General features: G+C 35.9%; 1 protein-coding gene across 2 annotated transcripts; it reads right to left on the reverse strand.

Moving 5' to 3' along the window:
• Positions 1–11,602: 11,602 nt before the first annotated feature.
• hs3st1 (heparan sulfate (glucosamine) 3-O-sulfotransferase 1) lies at positions 11,603–19,171 on the reverse strand. Of its 2 annotated transcripts, XM_047151736.2 has the most exons (3): positions 18,942–19,171; positions 16,697–16,773; positions 11,603–13,862 (listed from the first exon to the last, which is right to left on the reverse strand). In XM_047151736.2, the coding sequence occupies exon 3, from the start codon at positions 13,744–13,746 to the stop codon at positions 12,628–12,630; it is 1,119 nt and encodes a 372-aa protein (XP_047007692.1). In that variant the 5' UTR covers positions 13,747–13,862; positions 16,697–16,773; positions 18,942–19,171; the 3' UTR covers positions 11,603–12,627. The 2 variants fall into 2 exon arrangements, with proteins under 2 accessions (XP_047007692.1, XP_017316051.1); XM_017460562.3 differs by lacking the exon at positions 16,697–16,773.
• Positions 19,172–20,555: the final 1,384 nt, after the last annotated feature.

Consider the following 20,555-nt stretch of genomic DNA (forward strand, 5'->3'; position numbering starts at 1 on the left):
TCAGAATGTACACACGAGGTCTCATTTACTATCTTCACAATGTTTTGCAGACTGGAACACAAGCACTACTGTGTGTGATTCTGTGCCTGGTACATTCGGTGCCATGTGATCAGTATTTATCTGAGTGTATATACTGAGCAGATGTGCAGGGCAGAAGGTCAATCATCGAGTGAGAAAAAGAATACTGGAGAGATAAGCGTGTCCAACTTCCTTTCAGCACCAGCTCTTACACTTTATCGGAAAGGGTTTAAACAATGTTTTTCATGCTTGTTCAATGTACCATTATCAATTATTAACATGCTCCTATGGAACAGTCCTTAAGACACGAACAGTTTACAGGCAGTAGGCAATAACGGTCACAGTTACAATAACTTGGGTCATAAAAGAAACCTTTCTACTGAATCTGAAAAACACCAGAAGAAAGATGTCTAGGGTTCCTGCTCACCTGCGTGAACATGCCACAGTCCTGCTGCAGGGAGGCATGAGGACTGCAGATGTGGCCAGAGAAATAAACTGCAATGTCTGTAATGTAAGACAGCTAAGACAGTGCTACAGGGAGACGGGAAGGACAGCTGATCATCCTTCCAGTGTCAAACCACATGTAAACCATGTGTCCCCCCAGACGTGATCAAGAACTTGCAAATGCCTTGGTGAAAGAGTGGAGTAACATCTCACAGCAAGAACTGACCAATCTGGTGCAGTCCATGAGGATGAGATGCACTGTAGTACTTAAAACAGCTGGAGGCCACCAGATACTGACTGTTACATATTATATTTTAACCCCCCCCACCTTTGTTCACGGACTCATTATTCCATTTCTGTTCATCAAATGTCTGTGAAACTTGAAAACTGTTGAATGCTTTTATGTCAATGCAAATATTTACACATGTTAAGAAATTTGCCGGAAATAAAAGCAGTTAAATGGGGGAGGATTTTTTTTTTGGGACCTAAATAAGTAAATAAATAAATAAATAAATAAATAAACATATTGGTGTCTTAACTGTAACACTGAGTTCTTGATGGAAAATAGTTTTTTAACCCTCTCATTCAATATCCAGACCAGCTGTCACTGACTGTGTGAGTTTTTTTCTTTTTTCCAATATTATCTCACTATTGCCGAAGGCAATTATCCTTATAGCCTCCCAGTTTTCAAATAATTAGTACTGAATGTTCTGTTTTTCTGGCTGATATGAGTAAGAATATTTGTTCACTTGCTGACTGTAGTCAGTCATGTGATTCATGGCAAATGACCTCCCGAAAAGCATAAGCTATGTTAATTAATCACGGGAGAAACAGTCTCAGCAAATGAAAGGAATGGAGGACTCCTGTGGCAGGAGTGTGATGGAGTGTGAAAGAGTGTGATGGAGTGAGGATATCAGTGCGAGTTTGACAAGATCAGAAAATGGTCCTGCAACACAAACCATGTAAACTTTCAAGAGGGGAGTTACATCACGAATTCATTTCTACAGTATTTGTATAGCAAAATATTTTTAACAGTACTCACAGTGTCACAAAGCAGCTTCACAGGATGCAACGTCACAAATTTAGATTTTGATAATGAGCGAGTCAGAGGTGACAATGGCAAGAAAAACTGTGACAAAATGAGGAACCAGACTCAAATACATTGTCTTACAGTATGCAGAGTAAACACAAACAGTACTACAAGTGTTGAAAAGACACAGAATGTTCATTATGGTCTTACTGTGCATATGCTGCGTTCAAGTTGAAGATGCAACTTGTAATTCTCCACCTATAACCGGTAAAAATCACTGAAAATGTTTCCTCAATGTGAAATTTGAACTTGTCATCTTGGGCTAATTTTCATGACTAGCAATGACTAGCTTCCCTGATTACAGAGTGACATCTAATCATCATGGCCACTCACACTGTGAACAGTGTAAAGTTCCCCTCCTCTATTTTTAAATTACTTTATAGCCATATTGGCTTTAGGTCCATGTATGGGTCTCTGCAGGTCGGAGTAATGCGTTTGTCGAAAGGGTTCTCTTATTAGTGGAAAGAGGTTCTCGCTGGGAATGAGCTTTAACCATACAGCGTTAACCATACAGATACATCATTCTTCTTAGACATGAAAAATATGGAATTTTTGATTAAAAGCCTGAAATAAGGTCTGTCATTAACACAAGCTCAAAATATTTTCACGTTTTATCCTACAACATAAAATACATCAGTAATACCCGACTCGTGATTTTTTAAAGCTTTTACGTGTCTTGAAAAATATAGTTGCCAAATGTGACTACGGAGGTTATCGGGGACATTAAACATCATCATGCCAAACAGGAAACCTCATCTACTAAAGCCTGGTTGTGTTTATACTCGTGCTCTTGCAAACTATTCCAACTCAAAATTTCCTACTTATAGATTTATCAGTTTATAGTATTTTCCAATTGTAGAGGTTTTTCGAATTGTAATGCTATAAATTCTATCGGAAGTGTAGTAGTGGTGACGTTGAAGTCATGCTACCGTGATGTAGTTCGTTTATATCCTAACTTTAGCATTATATTTCTGTCGATTGTATTTAGGGTTCAAAATCCATAAAAGTTATGTTCATTTGTGAAGATTATCTTGAGGAACAAAACGTATAAGTATCATAAATATCATTGTGTTGGTCACAGAGCTTATTTTCCACAAAAATCCAAAAGTTATTTTTGTCAAAGGAAGCATGGTGATGCTAATTTCCAGGTTGGCCTAAAAAAAATGTCATCCCTGCAGCATTGCAATTTAACTCACAGACTGCCTGTATGTGTAACTGACAGCGCTCTCAGCCAATTGAAACAGCCTTTAGACACGCCCCAGAGCTTTTGGCATGCCCATTAAAGTCCAGAGGCTTTGAAATTCAGTGTTAGATACTGACTTGGCTTCGACTTTGGAGGAGACTTATAGCATCAGCAGCTGTGTGATCACGCTACTCAGTTCATATCTTGACTCTAGAATGAGGTCAGGATCTAACATGTTTGCTAGCCAATTTGTTTTTTTCTTTACAGTGTCATCTCTGTCCATTAATTAGATGTTTAACCAGATTCTACTTAAATACAAAGACTTGATGCAAACAAACAAAACAATGTTTGCTAGCTAGAAAAGTTTCAATTCAAAGAGAAATCTTTGTTCATTAGTGAATAGTGATCATGTCAACATTGACAGAGGTGATTTGAGGAAGACTGTTATGAAGGAAATAAAACACAACACGGCATGCTGTTATTGGAAATTTTCCTATAACATCACGTCAAGTGATTTATTTCTCTTGCCACAGCAGTTAGCCAATGATTACAATTACATCCGCAAAACAAGTTAATTCCTCTTATCACTTACTTTATAGTAGCTATAAACAGCCATTCCCTGAGTAGACTTTCTTTTCTCTGTCTTAAGGTTAATAAGATAAAAAAGAAGCTTGTCATGTTAGTAAGAAACAGGAAAGCATAAAGTGCTCCATCCTGAAAACCTTTCAGAAATGTGAAATAAACTTCTTCTTATAGAAAGTTTCACCATGCCAATGATTCTGCTATTTTCTTTGTAAAAAAAACAAACACTGTGTATTAATTTAATAGTAATATCAGGCTTAGATTATGAGAATGCCCTCCACATATTACCAACGTAATCAACACCTTCTGACCAATCTAACCAATTGAGGATTGAACAGAGCTATGGTATAAATTAGTTATAACATTGTATTACATTGATAAATTAGCGAGGTAGAGAGGTGGTAGTGTCCACCCATCCATCCATTTTCTGTACCGCTTATCCTACACAGGGTCCCAGGGAGCCTGGATCCTATCCCAGGGAACTCGGGGCACTGGGCAGGGGACAACCTGGATGGGGTGCCAACCCATCGCAGTGCACAATCACGCACACATCCATACACTATGGACAATTAAGTGATGCCATTCAGCCTACAGCGGATGTCTTTGGAGTGGGGGAGGAAACCGGAGTACCTGGAGGAAACCCCCGAATCATGGGGAGTACATGCAAACTCCGTGCACACAGGATGGAGGCGGAAATCGAGCCCCCAACCCCAAACGTATGAGGCAAACATGCTAACCACTAAGCTACTGTGCATCCCATGATAGTGTCCACTACATCTTAAATCGAGTACTTTTGAAGCAGTTAGGAATAAAACACTTAGGTGGCGTGCTGTTAAAGGAAATGAGTTGACGATGAGGTGGTGTTATGTGGGCAGACTGTTCCTATCACAGTACACCTCAAAGTGTTTTATTCCTCTTATATCACAGCAAAAACAAAAACAAAAACAAAAAAAAAACAACAACCTGCAAATGATTCAAAATTTTCATTTACCAAAGAGCAAGACATTCATACGTTTACTCATTTAGAGTTATGTTTTATGTTGCGGAAGTACCACAAATCAAGTATGTATATTTAAATTATGGCATGCATACTTAAAATTCTAGTATACATACTTATTTTTCAAGGACGCATATAAACTTTGCGTCCAACTTTTAAAAAAGCATACATATTTTGCATCTTATTGTTTAGTAATTGTTTGTACATATTATTAAATGTAAATTCTTAAAGACAAATGTATCAGTAAATTCGGTAAACGTTGCTTAGTAAATTAATCCATAGGGTAAGCTAGTTAAACTTTAGCTGGCTCCTGGGAGTCTGACCAGGATGAATAAATTGGATGAATTAAGTGTTTCAGCATGATTTAGATGCTCAAACTGACATATAAGGAATAGCAAAAACCTACAGCTTGATGAATGACTGCAGTGGTGAGTTGGCATAATGGGTAGTGTTATTACCTCATGTTCCAAATGTTGTAGATTCAATGCTGAACTGTGGTCACTTCAATAATGTTTCACAGTTCTTCCTGGGCTTGTGTGGATTTCCTACAGGTTCTCTAGTTTTCTCCCACCTCTAAAATTTTAGTATACATACTTATTTTTTACATATGCATATAAACTTTGTGTCTATATTTAGTTTGTGTACAACCTTTTTTTTTTTTTTTAAACATACTTATTTAGCATACTTATTGTTTAGTATTTCTACGTATTTTACTGATTTATTTAAAGACTTCTATGTATTAGTAAATTAGATAAACATTGCTTGATTAATTAATCCATATGTAAGCTAGTTAAACTCCAGCTACAGTGCTGAGTTGGCGTAATGGCTAGTGTTATTACTTCACGTTCCAAGGGTTGTTGGTTTGATGCTGAACTGTGGTTACTTTTGCAGAGTTTCACGGTTCCTCCTGGGCCTGTGTGGGTTTCCTACAGGTTCTCCAGTTTTCTCCCACCTCTTGAAAACATGCCACTTAATGGTTTATCTAAAGGTCTGACTTGTGAGACTACCGTGACTCTGACCAGGACAAATATGTAGATGACTGAATGACTTGTTTCAGCATGATTCTTATGCTCATACTGACATATAAGGAATAGTAAACATCTAAAGTTTGACCAATAACCTAACCAATAACTAGTTTTTGGATGAAATCCTTGGAACAGAAACATGTGCAATGAAATATTTTTAATCACATTTCCATGATATCAGTGTGAAGATATGCATTTATTAAAACATGCAGTTAACAGTTCTGTTCCTCATGTTCTTGGCAGCCATGAAATAAATAGAGCTTCCCCATGTCCTAAATATTACTTTTACCCCGGAGACTTACAGACGTAGATCAAATGTTTTGAGCCTCACGATGCGCTGCACTGGTTTGACACAACAACCGCTCACGTTTTTAGATTCCTGGAGGGGGGAAGAAGCGAGCATGTCAACACCCACACACCCACACACCCACACCCACACACCCACACCCACACACCCACACGCACACACACACACACACACACACACACACACACACACACACACACACACACACACACACAGTGTGAAATTCAGGATTTTCCTTGATTTTAATCAGATTCAGATCCGAAGTAACTAGTAACTTGAGTAGGCTTCTCATTGTATACTTTATTACTTTATCAAGTAATTATTATTACTTCTACTTTCCACTGCTACGTCTTTATCGCCACTGAACAGCTGTTCTATGAGGGTTCAGCTCTACCCAACCAACCTACCTACTTGTTGGAGGTGTGAAAAGGAAGGTGTGAAAATGCCTTAGCTAAAACAATAGCATGGTCGCTTAGAGTTTCTGTAGGACTGGGTTCAGCAACAAAAAAATTCTTTGTGTTTTTGAAGAAGATGAATCCTGCAACTTTTTTGCCAGTTACTTATTGACGCGTGGATCTCCCCTTTCCCCCGACTATCATCACCTCTCAGCAGCACTTCTCTTTGAGTTAAATGTTTTTGCCTCCATTGCGATGTCAAAGACTGCAAATACTTGACCTGGATAGAATTTATGCGGCTCTCCAAATTTTATGTTTCTGCTCCTCCCGTTCAATTTAATAAGCCAAAAGATAAGATTACTTTAAGATGATGATTGCTTATTAATCACCAGTACATTTGCATGTGAATCCAAAGCTATTGAAGCTTCAGCATATGCATTTTACTCCCTGGATTGCCCGATTAAACAAACGGCATTCCTTTTCCTAAAAAAGGTTTAAAAAATTTAGTGGTACTTTCACTAACTTCAAAAAAATTCTTGGTCACAATTGTAACTGGTGGGACAGTGAAATAGGTCAGTAAGAAGTTATCAGTTGCTCAATAAGCCTCATTATAAAATTGCAAACAATATAGTAAAAGTTTTTCCCTGAGCATGAACAATATTCGCTCAATATTCCGAAGATGTAAAAAGTCAAACTGCATTTGCAATAGGCAGTGATTTCTGTCATTGTAAAATAATGTTACAAAGCATACACTTATTTTTTGATCTACAGTTAAATAAAAGTTAAACTGGAAAATTAAATGGTAGGCTATAAAAATGCACATATTTCTGGACATATCAGACAGATCTAAATATGATCTAAATATGATCTAAAAAAATCTAAATCTTGATCTAAATATTCTACATAACGAATAAAAATCACAAACATGACACTTGTGAATAAAACCATTTTACATATTAAATTGAAAAATATATAAATAATATACTTGAATATCTCTGCAGCTCATCAAAAATATAAATGGGGCGTCCATCAACTGAAAGCACGCTGTCAAAGTTCAAATTTAAAGTAGCATTTTTGTATTTAGTTACTTCTGTTTCTGAATAAATAAGCATTATGTCATCAAATCACAAGTCTGTTTTGATTTGATGGTCAGAAAGTGTATTAAATGATGAATAACCTAAAAATCCCAAACATGACAGTTGTAAATAAAAGAATTTTATATATGCAATTTATTATATCCTTAAAATAAAAAGACAGCTAAATAGTGAAAAAAACATAATAATTGTTGGAATTATATGAATAAATGACAATAACTTGCTAATAGTCCATCGCCTGAATTTTTCTAATTGGCATGGGCCTCCAGTCAGTGTTGTTCACACGGAATTCATTCAATGTTACCCCTATGAACTTTCCACAGTGAAAAAAACTCCCCGCTCATTTAAAAAAAACAGTTATTTGAGCTGAGACCCAAACCCCATTCACTGGTATAGTGAACCTGCATATTACTACTGCACAATCCTAGCACACTTACAAGACTCATTAACTTAAACACTATAGTTATTGTACCTGTACTATGAGACTCCATCACACACACTTTATATTTTACATTATCTTGTAATTAGAAACTTATTTAAATTAGGTTTATCATAAGTTTTGATGAGAAACGTAATATGTTTATGTGAACTATTTGACCACACATTCCAATTTTATTGTACTGTGTTCACATATACACAGTACACATATAAACGGTCATTCCCTCAGCTGCCTGTTTTTTTCTCACTATTGAAGTTAATAAGACAAGCCAGCTTGTTACTCAGAAACCACAATGACTTTCTTCCTGATGACTTTGCTTCAATCTGTGTCTTATTAAATAAAAAACGAGACGCTGGTGAGGGAATGACTGTTTATAGGTGCAGTAACAAAAGTGATAATGGGAACTAACAGTCATTGTTTTATTACTTAATCATGCACACGTGATGGAATTTTGAGCCGTTCGCTAATTGTTTTGAAAAATATTTGTTCTGTAGGGTCTACTCTGGGTCCTTGAAATCACCCACCCTCCACCTCTCCACCCCTCCACGAGCAAAGTGTCTGATAACTATCAGTTTTTGATTGACATTATCTGTTCAGTAAACTGATCTCTATTCACAGTTGAGCCTGTGTGTGTCTGTGTGTGACACTAAAAGAGACAGCACTAACACACACACCCTATCATACTTACACTCTCTTGTTCCCCTTCTGGGCTGAGAAAACTCCTGCTGTCATCATACACCCTTCAGTGTGTGTGTCTCAAACACGTTTCTATGGAAACCAGGGAAGAGCGATCCTGAATTATACTGTTGTAAGCTATCGGATTATTTATATACACGTTTTAGGTTTATACACATGGTACAGTGAGTGAGAGTTGGCACTAGGAATCAGAGAGAGAGAGAGAGAGAGAGAGAGAGAGAGAGAGAGAGAGAGAGAGAGAGATTAAAGAGATAAATAGGGAAGAAGTGATAACATCTCGTATCATCAGGGGAAAAAACACAGGTTATTCTATTACACATGACATTCAGAGAGCGAGAGAGAGAGTGAGTGAGAGAGAGAGAGAGATTTATACATTATATACTGTCTCTATAGTTAAATATATGAGGGCCATAAAACTTTTTTCTCTGACACTATAATAAAGCTGCTTAGAACTTAAATGAGAGTGAAATAGTATATTTATTTTACATTCCTTATATGTAAAAATGTTATGTATATATATATATGTATATATATATATATATATATATATATATATATATATATATATATATATATATACACACACACACACATGTATGTATGTATATATATATATATATGTATGTATGTATTTATATATATATATATAAAAATGAATAAGTCAATACATTATTTATATATATATATATATATATATATATATATATATATATATATATATATATATATATATATATATATATATTTATAATGTATTCACTTATTCATTTTTTTACATTTACCCCATGTAAAACAAAATGTGAAAACATACTCAGGACAATTAATCAAATATGGTTTTCTCACATTCATATAATTTAATAGTAATATAAAAAAAATAGTATTGTATAATAATGTAACCTTAATATTCATATACTACAATAAATATTGACTGTGCTATCCAGTTTACTTGGATGATGCCTACTTTAATAATTCTATAATAATAAATTCTTTAGTAAACTATATTTTTATTAACAAAAAGCCACAATTATTAAAATGGATAAGTCAATATTTATTATTTGTATATTCACATACCTAGGTAGCTTTAAAAAAAAAATTATAATATTTAAAAGCTTAAAGGACTGCAAACATGAAACATCTGGCGTAACACATTTGCATAGATAAAATAAAATAAAATCTATTTATTTGATGGAAATAAAAAAATGTTTTTGATGCTCATTACTGTAGAAATATTTTTTTAAAATATGAAAAATAAAAAAATCGACTGCTGTATAAAAATACAAATATAAATGTAGCTTATACACTGTAGCATATACATATCTTAGCACAGTCACTGACTCAGTATAACAGTAAAAGCCAACAATTTACAATGTTGAAAATGGAGAATAAATAATGATCAAAAGCAGTGTGCAGCATTCAGTTTCATCAACAACTAGCAAGTAGCCAGCTAGCAAGAATACTGATTGTTTAGCTAATTTCATGCTAGTTTATGAAACAATTAAGCTGTGATTGTAGTCCCAAATACATTTGCCAGTTAATGAATTCAAAAAGTTAAAACAGCTTTAAAAGTGCTAATAAACATATAGAGCTTGTATGGTATGATGGTTGTAATTAGCTATTCTAGGTTATGGGTTAGTCAATTTACTGTAATGCTAGTTTAAGTTAAACTGTTTACTATAATGCAGATTTATATTCTAGCATTCTTATAATGCTAGTTTGTGCATTATCCTGTTTTGTACAGCGAGTATGTCAGAATATGACTCTGTCTCATTATCTGTGTCACTTAACGTTCACATTTTGTATAGATAATTTCAAGGAGAGGTGCACTGTGGATTTGTATTTGGACCTGATACAGTGCTGTGAAAAAGTATTTCTTCTGTTTCTGTGTATATCTCATACTAAATACTTTTATATCTTCAAACGAAATACAACATAAAACAAAGGCAACCTTATTAAACACACAACACAGTTTTTATTAATTTTATTTTATTTTTTTATTATTGAAGCAAACTCTTATCGCCCATGTAAAAAACTAATTGCCCCTTTAAACTTAAAATCTGGTTGTGCCACCTTACACTTACTTCTAGTACTAGGACTTACTCCTATGCTTTGGGTCATAGTCTTACTGCATAATCCAGTTGTGATTGATTTACAATTTACGGACTGAAAACCAGACACTCTCCTTTAGGATTTTCTGGTTAGAGAGCAGAATTAATGTTTCCCTCAATTATTGCAAGTTGCCCAGGCCCTGAAGCAGCAAAGCATCCTCACAACATCACACTTCCACCACCATGCTTGACCATAGGTTTGATGCTCTTTGTGGAATTCAGTGTTTGGTTTTTGTGTGTGCCGAGTTTACCCATTTGGATATAATGGTTCTTTGGAGTCCCAGAGACTTTGAAATATCTTTGTAACCCTTCCCGGACTGATGTATTTCAAACACCTTCTTCCTCATCATCTCTGGAATTTATTTCAATTTTGCCATAGTGTGTTACTGGGTAAGACCTTTTAACCAACTTCATGCTGTTGAAAAAGTTCTATTTAAGTGTTGATGTGATTGAACAATGTTAGCAGTAATCAGGCCTAGCTGTGTCTAGTCCAGCTGAACCCCATTATGAATGCAGTTTCATAGATTTGGGGAATTAGTAACTACGGGGGCAAATACATTTTCACACAGGCCCAGTTGGTATTAGATAACTTTTTTGTTTCAATAATTAACTGTCATTTAAAAACTGCATTTTGTGTTTACTCAGGTTGCCTTTGTTTTATATTAGATTTTGTTTTCATTTCTGAAACAATTTAGTATAAGATATACACAAAAACAGAAGAAATCAGGATGGATGCAAATACATTTTTCACAGCACTGTACCTTGATTTCAATATTTTAGAAGCCTTTCCCTCAAAATACATGAAAGCATTCCACCTGAGAGCTGATTATGTCATTACGGTCATATCATTGTGTAACTAATGCCTTCAGGTCATCGTGTAGGAATTATGGGCTGAGAATTTTCTTACTGTGAAATCATATCAAAGACAAACATGACTGAAAAAGACATAAAATTCAGCTGCTTCTGGTTAATACATATCAGTAAAACATTTTCTATCATTTGGTATAGACAGTCTGGTATAGACATCACAGTAAATAGCATAACATAGTTTTGCATTTTATGTACAAAATGGTAAAATTTGGTTTTGGCATTATTAGTATTATTATTATTATTATTATTATTATTATTATTATATTGTTGTTGGCTACCCATGTGTTGTTGTCCATATGTGTAATGTTTGCTGTTTTTGTTCCTTAATACCTTCAAAAAATACAAAAAAGCACAGTGTCATGAGGTAATATTCTTGCATTCTTAAAACAACAACAACAACAACATTGTTAATGTATATATTGTTGTGTTTCGTTAACCATTGTAGATTTTGACATGGTGCAAACTCACATTTAGAGCTGATGAGTCCTAAAACATTTATTCTAAAAAAAAAAATCACTATAACACATAATAAAAAGAACAAGTTTACAAACATGTGTTAAGTTTCCAGCATGTTTTATATAACACTGAATTTCACACACTGTATCTTAATCCTATTTATGAGGATGGTGTGTGTGCTTGCATTTTTTCTCCTTCTGCTTTCACGACCCAGATTCAACTGAATTAATTTCCTCTCAAGTTTAAATAACCTCCTGTTTTCAGTTTCAGTTTAGCCAGGTGTGTGTGTGTGTGTGTGTGTGCAGGTTTTCAGTCAGTCAGGTTGAGGTGAATGGGTTTTGTGGTAATGATGTATAATGTTGTGCTATATTATTAAGCCAAGGTTAAATATATAATGTTCATCTAATATTTTTCGACTACTACCCTGCTCTGACAAAATTTCCCTCCTGTTTATGAAAGCAGTTTTTCACAATACTATTTGTGCAGTTTTTATTTGCTGAATTTCTCCAACTTCCTTCACTAACTAGCAGAGGACTGTAATGAGCTTTTTGCAGGATTTTGCATAATCCTTTGTTATGATGTCAAACAATTTCTGTTTGTCTAGTGAATAATACTAGCATGGATTTCACTGACTTCTCACTTTCAGTCAAATGTTCTTCCCACAAACTCAAAGAACTTCCTGTTTGTTTCGTGAAAATATCAGTTTTCAAAATATTTCACTGTTTTCCACCAATTCACACAGTCTGGTTTGCAATTGCACCCAGCTCTTTTTTTGGTGAAACTGTCGGTGTAACTGTCGGTGTAGTTTTCACAGTATTTCCCAAATGTTCTTCCCATAAGTTTAAATAACTGTTTGCATTTGCATATGAACGAGCTTCTGTAACAAAATCGCAAATATTTTCCCTTGTCCATTCTTTAAACAGTTCTCACTTCCAATCAAACTTTCTTCCTACCAGTTCAAAGAACTTCCTGTTTGGTTCCTGAAAGTATTCGCATAATTTCTGCAGGATCTCTGGGGCTACATTTGGATGTGTTCGTCCCTTCGATTCATGTAGGCAGCGTTCGTGACCTTGTTCCTTCAAACAGTAAAAGCCTTTCGTCCGATTAAAGTAAAAGTTTTCTTCGGTTATCTGTGGATTGAGGTGCAAAAAATGTTCAACTTTTTTCATTTCTGCTAATGGGTCTCTGATGAGCATGTCGCCATCCACTATATGAAAGCTGTCATGTGGGAAAACCCGTAACCATCGCTGCATATGCGGGTGATACACACTTCGATTCACAGCTTTATAGTTGAGGTTAAGCTCCCCATCTCGGAGCAGCAGGTCCTCGATGCGCTGTGGAACTTTGTGTTTTTGAAGCTGATTGTGAAGAACTTGTGTATAATCTGACAGAACACGATCCACAGGATCTCGGACAATCAGCAAGAGCCGGATGGAAGGGTTCATGTGAAGAATTCGCTCCGGAGCGTCAACAGAGGTGAAGTATGCCGGAGTCTTTTCTACCGTCAACTGATCAGGTCGAGCCAGTGGCATCTGTGATGTGTACCACTCGAGTCCCTGCTGGTAATGAGCGTCCGAGTCGAAGAAGTGGACCTCGCTTTGAGCAGTAGCAATGGTGTCGTGAAGGCTCAGCATCTCAAGCAATGCTCTTGTACCACCCTTCCTTACTCCAATGATAATGATGTCCGGCAGATGATGTGCAAGTTTTCCATTGTTTTGGCTGGTTTCACTGCTGGTTTGCTCTGTTCCACTGTTGTTTTGGATTTTTTGGCCAGTTTTTCTTGGATATGTATAGACCTCATGTCCATTTTGGATGTTTGGGTGGACATTAATTGTGTTCTGGTCCAGTTCTCTTTCTTTATGTCCTACTGCGTTTGAGCTTTGAATGTCATTGTTGCTGGATTGGTTGACTGTAATGCTGCCACCATTTTGGTGGACAACATTCTTGTCCACTCCGATGGTCACTGGTGTCTTTGCAAATGGACGAGAAGAAATGTATGGAGGAAGGGGGAGGAGGAGGAGCAAGGTGAAAAATACGGCCGCCATAAGGAGATCTGAACGGATTTGATATCTACAGTTTTCTGCTGAACAGATGTCTTTGGTGAATCACTTCATCCAGTGAAGCATACATACGCTGCATACAAGAGGTGCCTTTTATATCTCTGCAAGGAAAACAGCAAAGAGCAACGTGATTAAACATTATAACAGATTAAAACATGAAATAGATGAAATACAAAGGTCCTAATGGGTGTGCAATTAACATCGTTTTAAATTCAGGGTGCAATTAGTTTTAGATTAGCTGCCTAACCTAGCACAGAAAACACACACACACACGTAAAATTACTGTATGCAATGCATTAAAGGATAGAGTATAATGATATAATGACGCTATTAGTGTGATTAAATGATTATTTCTCTTTTTGCTGTATTACATCAAATTTAAGCATGCCAGAAAGGGATTTTTGCTCCTTTTGAAATAACTAAAGTAATCAAATAAATAAAGCATTTAGATCTCCTCAGAGGAGGAGTGGCTTAGTGGTTAGCACATTTGCCTTGCACCTCCTGGGTTAGGGTTTGAATCCCGCATCTACCCTGTGTGCGTGGAGTTTGCATGTTCTCTCTGTGCTTCGGGGGTTTCCTCCCCCAGTCCAAAGATATGTGTTGTAAGATGATTGGCATCTCCAAATTGTCTGTAGTGTGTGTGTGTGATTGTGCTCTGTGATGGGTTTACACCCTGTCTAGGGTGTACCCTGCCTGCCCTGTACCCCAAGTCCTCTGGGATAGGGTCCAGACTCTCCATGACCCTGTGTAGGATAAGTGGTACAGAAAATGGATGGATGAATCTCCTCAGAATTATTTACAAATAAAAAAACCCTGCTTAATTGGTATTAACACCCTCAGCATGAACTGTCCTTTTGCAGCAATTACAGCTTTAAGTTGTCTCAGATCAGAAGTTGTCTCTATCAGCTTTGCATGTTTGGTTTGGGCATTTTCTCTCATTACTCAATACAAATTTTGAACAACTCTGTCAAATTAGATGGAGAACATTGGTGGACAGCAAATTTTCATGTCATGCTACAAATTTTCAATTGGATTAAAAGTCTGGCCTTGACTTGGCCATTCCAAAACACAGATCTTCTTTTTTCAAGCCATTCCTTTGTACTTTTGGCCGTGTGCTGTGACTCATTGTCCTGCTGGAACATACACCACATGACTAAAATAAAAGGTCACTGTTTAGATTTAAATAAGCAAATACTTAAGAGCCTATGATTGGTTCATTATTGCAGTGATTAACATGTTTCATCTGGCAACAATTGTTTTAACCTGAACTGTTGCAGTGTGTAGCTTCTCAACCATGTCAGAAGATATATCTCGTGGTTGTGGAAAAGATGTTATTGTGGGAAAATTATTGGCCTACATCAAGCTAAGAAAACAACTAAGGAGATTGCTGAAATCCCTGGAATTGAACAGTTAAGAACTGTCCAACACATTATTAAAACCTGGAAGGAGAGTGGTGAACTGTCACCTTTGAGGACAAAATGTGGTTGGAAAAATTAAAATTCAAAATCTCGAATGATTGTGATTGGAGATTGTTAAAATGCTTGGTGAAGTCATATAATTAAAAATTGAAAGAAGAACTCATGGCTATGTTTCATAGTGAAAGTAAGAGCATTTCCACATGCATAATGTGACCAGAACTTGACAGATAGACTTGACCATACAGATTAGGACTAAACAGCTCTGTGGACTAATCAGTGTGATGCTAATCAGATATAAAATTACTTCAGTTTGCTAGTGAGCATAAAGATGGGGCTGTGGAGCAATGGAAAAAGGTAATGTGGTCTGATGATTCCAGATTTACCCTATTCCAAAGCGATGGGTACATCAGGGTAAGAAGGGAAGCGCATGAAGCAATGCACCATCATGCAATGTACAATCCTCTGGAGGCAGTGTTATGGTCTGGGGTTGCTTCAGTCGGTCAGGTCTAGGCTCATTAACATTATGCGGCAATAAAATGAAGTCAATTGGGTACTTGAATATACTGAATGACCAGATTATCCCATCAATGGATTTTTTTCTTCCCTGACAGCACAGGCATAATCCAGGACCACAATGCCAAGATTCATTGGTTCAGGGGGCATGAGGAATCATTTTCACACATGAATTAGAGACCACAGAGTCCTGACCATAACCCCATTGAAAGTCTTTTGGATGTGCTGGGGAAGACTTTATAGAGTGTCCTCGATACAGAGTGTCCTCGATACAAGATCTTGACCAAAAATTAATGCACCTCTGCATATAAAAAAATATTGTCATGTTGCACAATGTGTGCAACAGTGCTGTGGTGAATGCACACTGTAATCAAAGCTAAACGTGGTGCAATGAAATTTTAGAGTGTGCAACTTTTTTTAGGATAGGCAGTGTACATTTTTACCCTAAATGCAGACATCTGGCTGACTAGAACAGGCTCTGTCAACAACTATCTTATATTTGGCTCAATCTATGATGCCTGTGATGCAGGGATCTTTCCAGTTTTTCCTGCTGAAAAACAACCCTAGAGCATGATGCTCTCACCACTGCATTTGATCACAGGAACCTGGCTGTTGGGCTGTATTTGGTTTGTTCCAAGCATTATGCTTTGCCTTTAGACCAATTATCTCAACCTTTAGTCTCATCAGACCACAAAATCTTTTTCTAAAAGTTCCCAGATTTTCTAAAATGATCTTACTCAGAAGTGGCTTCCAACTGATGCCAGATCTGTATAGAGCTGATGATATAGGTGGTGAATGCACAAGTTCTCCTATGTCAGCCAGGGAGATCTGTAACTTCTTTAGTGTCATAGCTGACCTCTTGGGCATTGCCCTCCTTGAATAAGAACTCAGTCTTAACTGATCTTAGTAGTGAATGGGTTGTACCATATTTTTTTCCAATTGATTATAATGGATTTCACAATGCTAATTAATAATGTTCAAAGCTTTGCAAATGTTTTAATAACCTTCTCCATCTTTTTTCCACCTAGCAGCTGAATCTCAAAGCTTCACGGGCAGTTCTTCGGTCTTCATGACAGCAGGACTAATCAGATCGGCCAAAAACACAAGTGTATTTAAAATCTGACCAGGTGTACCATGTTCAGCATATTCAGTGTGAGCTCTCGGAAATTAAATATTAGTTCTAATTTAGATTCATAAAAGAAAGGGGGTGAATTCTTATAAATTAGGCCATTTTTAGACTTAGTTTTTAAAATCCACAATCTCACTAGCATTTTGAAAACATTTGATCCATTTCCTCATGTTCAAGGTGTTTTCCAAATGTGAGAACCCTGAGATACAGCATATAGTCACAGAATACTGTGCAGCAGTATTCTGTGTTAGACCATAAAATACACAAATATCACAGAAGTCCATTGGGACAGGTGAATCTCTATTAAACCACAGTCTGCAAACACAAAGCCACCAGAGACCAGCAGACTCATCTTAGACCCAATTAAATCAAACGGGTCTAGTATCAGTCACAGGTCACTGTTTAAACCTGCTTAATTAATTATTTATAATAGCAACTGTGACAGTACTGCAGTTGCTCTCATTCCAATATGCTGTCTATAGTAACAGTTTATTCACGGGAACTTCTATGGCGGACACACCATATAATATCTTATTTAACAAAGAAAAATGCTGAATGAAAATTGTTGAAGCTTTCTCTAAGGTGATGTTTATTTAGCATTTATGGAGGAAGTCTCCTTTGTCAGCACTTTGTAACAGTTAGTAAAATTTCTGTTTTTTTTTTTTTAAATAACAAGCTGTGCTGTTTTTCTCTATTCACTTCTAGTAAGATAAACAGAGGCTTGTGAGGGGTTGCTTGTTTATATTATATAACCTAAGGAATAACTGGAACTAGCTTGTTATGTGGGCAGTCGGCAACGTCGATAAACTGATAAAAAGTGTGAGGCTGTTCTTTAAATAATAAATTACTGTGATATAAGAGGAATAAAAAACTTCTAGATGTGCTTTCTTATGTCGGCCGCAACGCACCATGCCGTCATTTTTTCCCCTGTGAGGGCAAGTCCTGTTTTTTTTAAAAAATTCTTTACACATCTCATACATAGAAAGCACAACATTCAATTCTTAAACATTTTTAAGCTGGGTAAATATTGTAATTATGTCACAAGTGTGTACTTAAAAAGATCTCTCAATGTCTCCATGTCCAGTCAAATGAGTGTCGAAAATGAGCTCATACACAGATATACACACACACAGAGCAGAAAATGATATAAATCAATTATGGGTGGACAACACACAAAATGCTTTACTATATACAGTATATACACAAATAAATGACCATTATTACGACTGTTTATTACAATCAAGCTGCCATTTTAGGAACAGAATCATTTGATTGCACCTTATCATTTTATCAGATGCCTGAGATTGAGATCACCATTAAAATATTTAAAAGAAATTAATTGTCACATTCTTACAGCCATATAATAATCAAAGAACTAATATTTCTATAACATTTTCATTAATTTTATTTAACATCTACCAACATAAATCAATAAATGAATAGTGCTAAAGTACATTAAGCTACTTGTTAAGGAAGGGTTTTGCTAATAAAACCAAAAAGCACAGTGAAAAGTGTTTCCAGCAGGTGAGTGTGCGTCACTGGGTGATCATTAACAATGCAAAGTGTGTGTTTTATAAACCTCTCTCTGTGTGTGACACACACATGCACACTCACACACCCACAATCATTTATACATGTTAAGATGTATAAGCTCAACAAAAATCTCTGACATTATTATTATTATTATTATTATTATTATTATTATTATTATTAGCAGTAGTAGCAGTAATAATAGTAGTAGTAATAATAGTAGTAGCAATAATTGTAATAATAATAGTCGTAATAATAGTAGTACCAGTAGTAATAGTAATAATAGTAATAGTAGTAGTAGTAGTAGTAATAGTAGTAACAGTAGTAGTAGTAATAATAGTAGTAATAGTAATAGTAGTAGTAGTAGTAGTAACAGTAGAAGTAGTAATAATAGTAATAATAGTAGTAGCAATAATTGTAATAATAATAGTAGTAATAATCGTAGTAGTAGTAGTAGTACTATTAGTAACAGTAGTAGTAGTAATAATAGTAATAATAGTCGTAGTAGTAGTAACAGTACTAGTAGTAATAATAGTAATAATAGTAGTAATAGTAATAGAAGAATAACAGAACAAGCAGCTGTTACTTACCTGTAGATTGGAGAGGTGTCGGAATGCTCACGCGATCACATCAAACACACACATACCATTGCTTCACGCTGATAGATCCCTTCCGTTAACACACACTCACACACACTCTCTCTCTCTCTCTCACACACACACACTCAAACATTTGTCCGGTTGTCAGATCCGAATAAATCGCGCTCGCTTGTCCTGGATGAAAGTTTTGACCAACGGCTCCTTCCATACGTACTTTCATTTATATCAATATGACACGCCCCTCCTGTAGCGCAACCACAAGGCCACGCCCACTCTGGGAAAGGTCCGCGATTTCCCCTCCCTGGCTATTTCCGGGATTTAAAGCGCAGGTAGAGGATATGATTTCTCTTTATATCTAAATTGAATACACTGGAAATCCGGCGCTTTTTAGTGAGTCAGTGATTGAGTCATTGAGTGATTTCGACTCTCAAAAGGCTCCTTGCCAGATCGAAGAGATTGTTGAAGAGAAGAAGTTGTTCATTAACCTTCCAATTAACAAAACAAAATTCAAGTTGCGTTTGTTACAATATCTCTTTAGATAACTGTACAAACAACACCCTGCATAAAATACGCACTGACAAATAGTCCCCAGTAAGCATCCTTGCATTAATATCACTGTTTCTGAGTTTAAAGTTGCAATATTCTACTTTTTATTATTATTATTATTATTATTATTATTATTATTATTATTATTATTATTATTATTATTATTATTATCTACTTGTACAAATAACCTGGAAGATATGGAATACATGATAAAAAAAAAAAAACTGTTAAGCTGTTGTCTTAGACAAAGTGTTTTCAGTTGCTGAGAAAACCCATTTGGAAAACTGACATCCAGTCAGGAATACTTGTTTGTGTTTGGATGCGCCTCCTGTCAGTCATTTTATAGACACTCCATAGGCCACTGTAGCTCCTGGAGGCGGAGCATCATGAACATGAGAATCATGCAAATCTTGAGCCCACCTAACCATCAGATACCTAATCTTCGGGAAAAAAAGATTAATTTTACCTAATGCACTTTTAAAGGGAAACTCCACTCTGAAACACATAAAATGAGTTTATATTGAAATATCTGGGATGTGCTTAGCAATTCTGTTCAACGGCACATCATACTTTAAAATAAATAAATATATCATTTATAGTTACATTTAATGTTGTTGAACATCCATGAGACAAGTTAGCTCCTAGTCTCACTTACTTTATCAGCCTCACCTTTTCATTCTCTTGAAGTTAATAAGAAACAAATGCAGCTTGTCATGTTACTGAGGAAATGTAAAGAGTGAAATCTGTGTCTGAATTGTCTGAAAACCTACTGACTGTGACAAAGTACTATCACTGGAGACTCCTTCCATAAATGGTAAATAAATGTCTCCTTACAGAAAGCTTCACCATATCAATGATTATATGTTAAATAACTATATGTTTCCTTATTATTAATTATTACTGTAAAGCAGGAGTTGTCAAACTTTTTATAGTCTGCGACCCCTTTAACCATGAAATAAATTCCACAGACCCCCTCAATACAAATTTATTTCATGATCATTACTGAAATGTGTACAGAAAACTTTACTGCCTGGAGCCTTTCTCAGAGAACTTGGGGCA

The sequence above is a fragment of the Ictalurus punctatus genome, chromosome 2 (assembly GCF_001660625.3).
Source record: "Ictalurus punctatus breed USDA103 chromosome 2, Coco_2.0, whole genome shotgun sequence".
In the NCBI taxonomy this organism is placed as follows: domain Eukaryota; kingdom Metazoa; phylum Chordata; class Actinopteri; order Siluriformes; family Ictaluridae; genus Ictalurus; species Ictalurus punctatus.

Coding starts and splice junctions, on each gene's coding strand:
- hs3st1 (XM_017460562.3), bottom strand. CDS start 13,746: ATGGCGGCCGTATTTTTCACCTTGCTCCTCCTCCTCCCCCTTCCTCCA.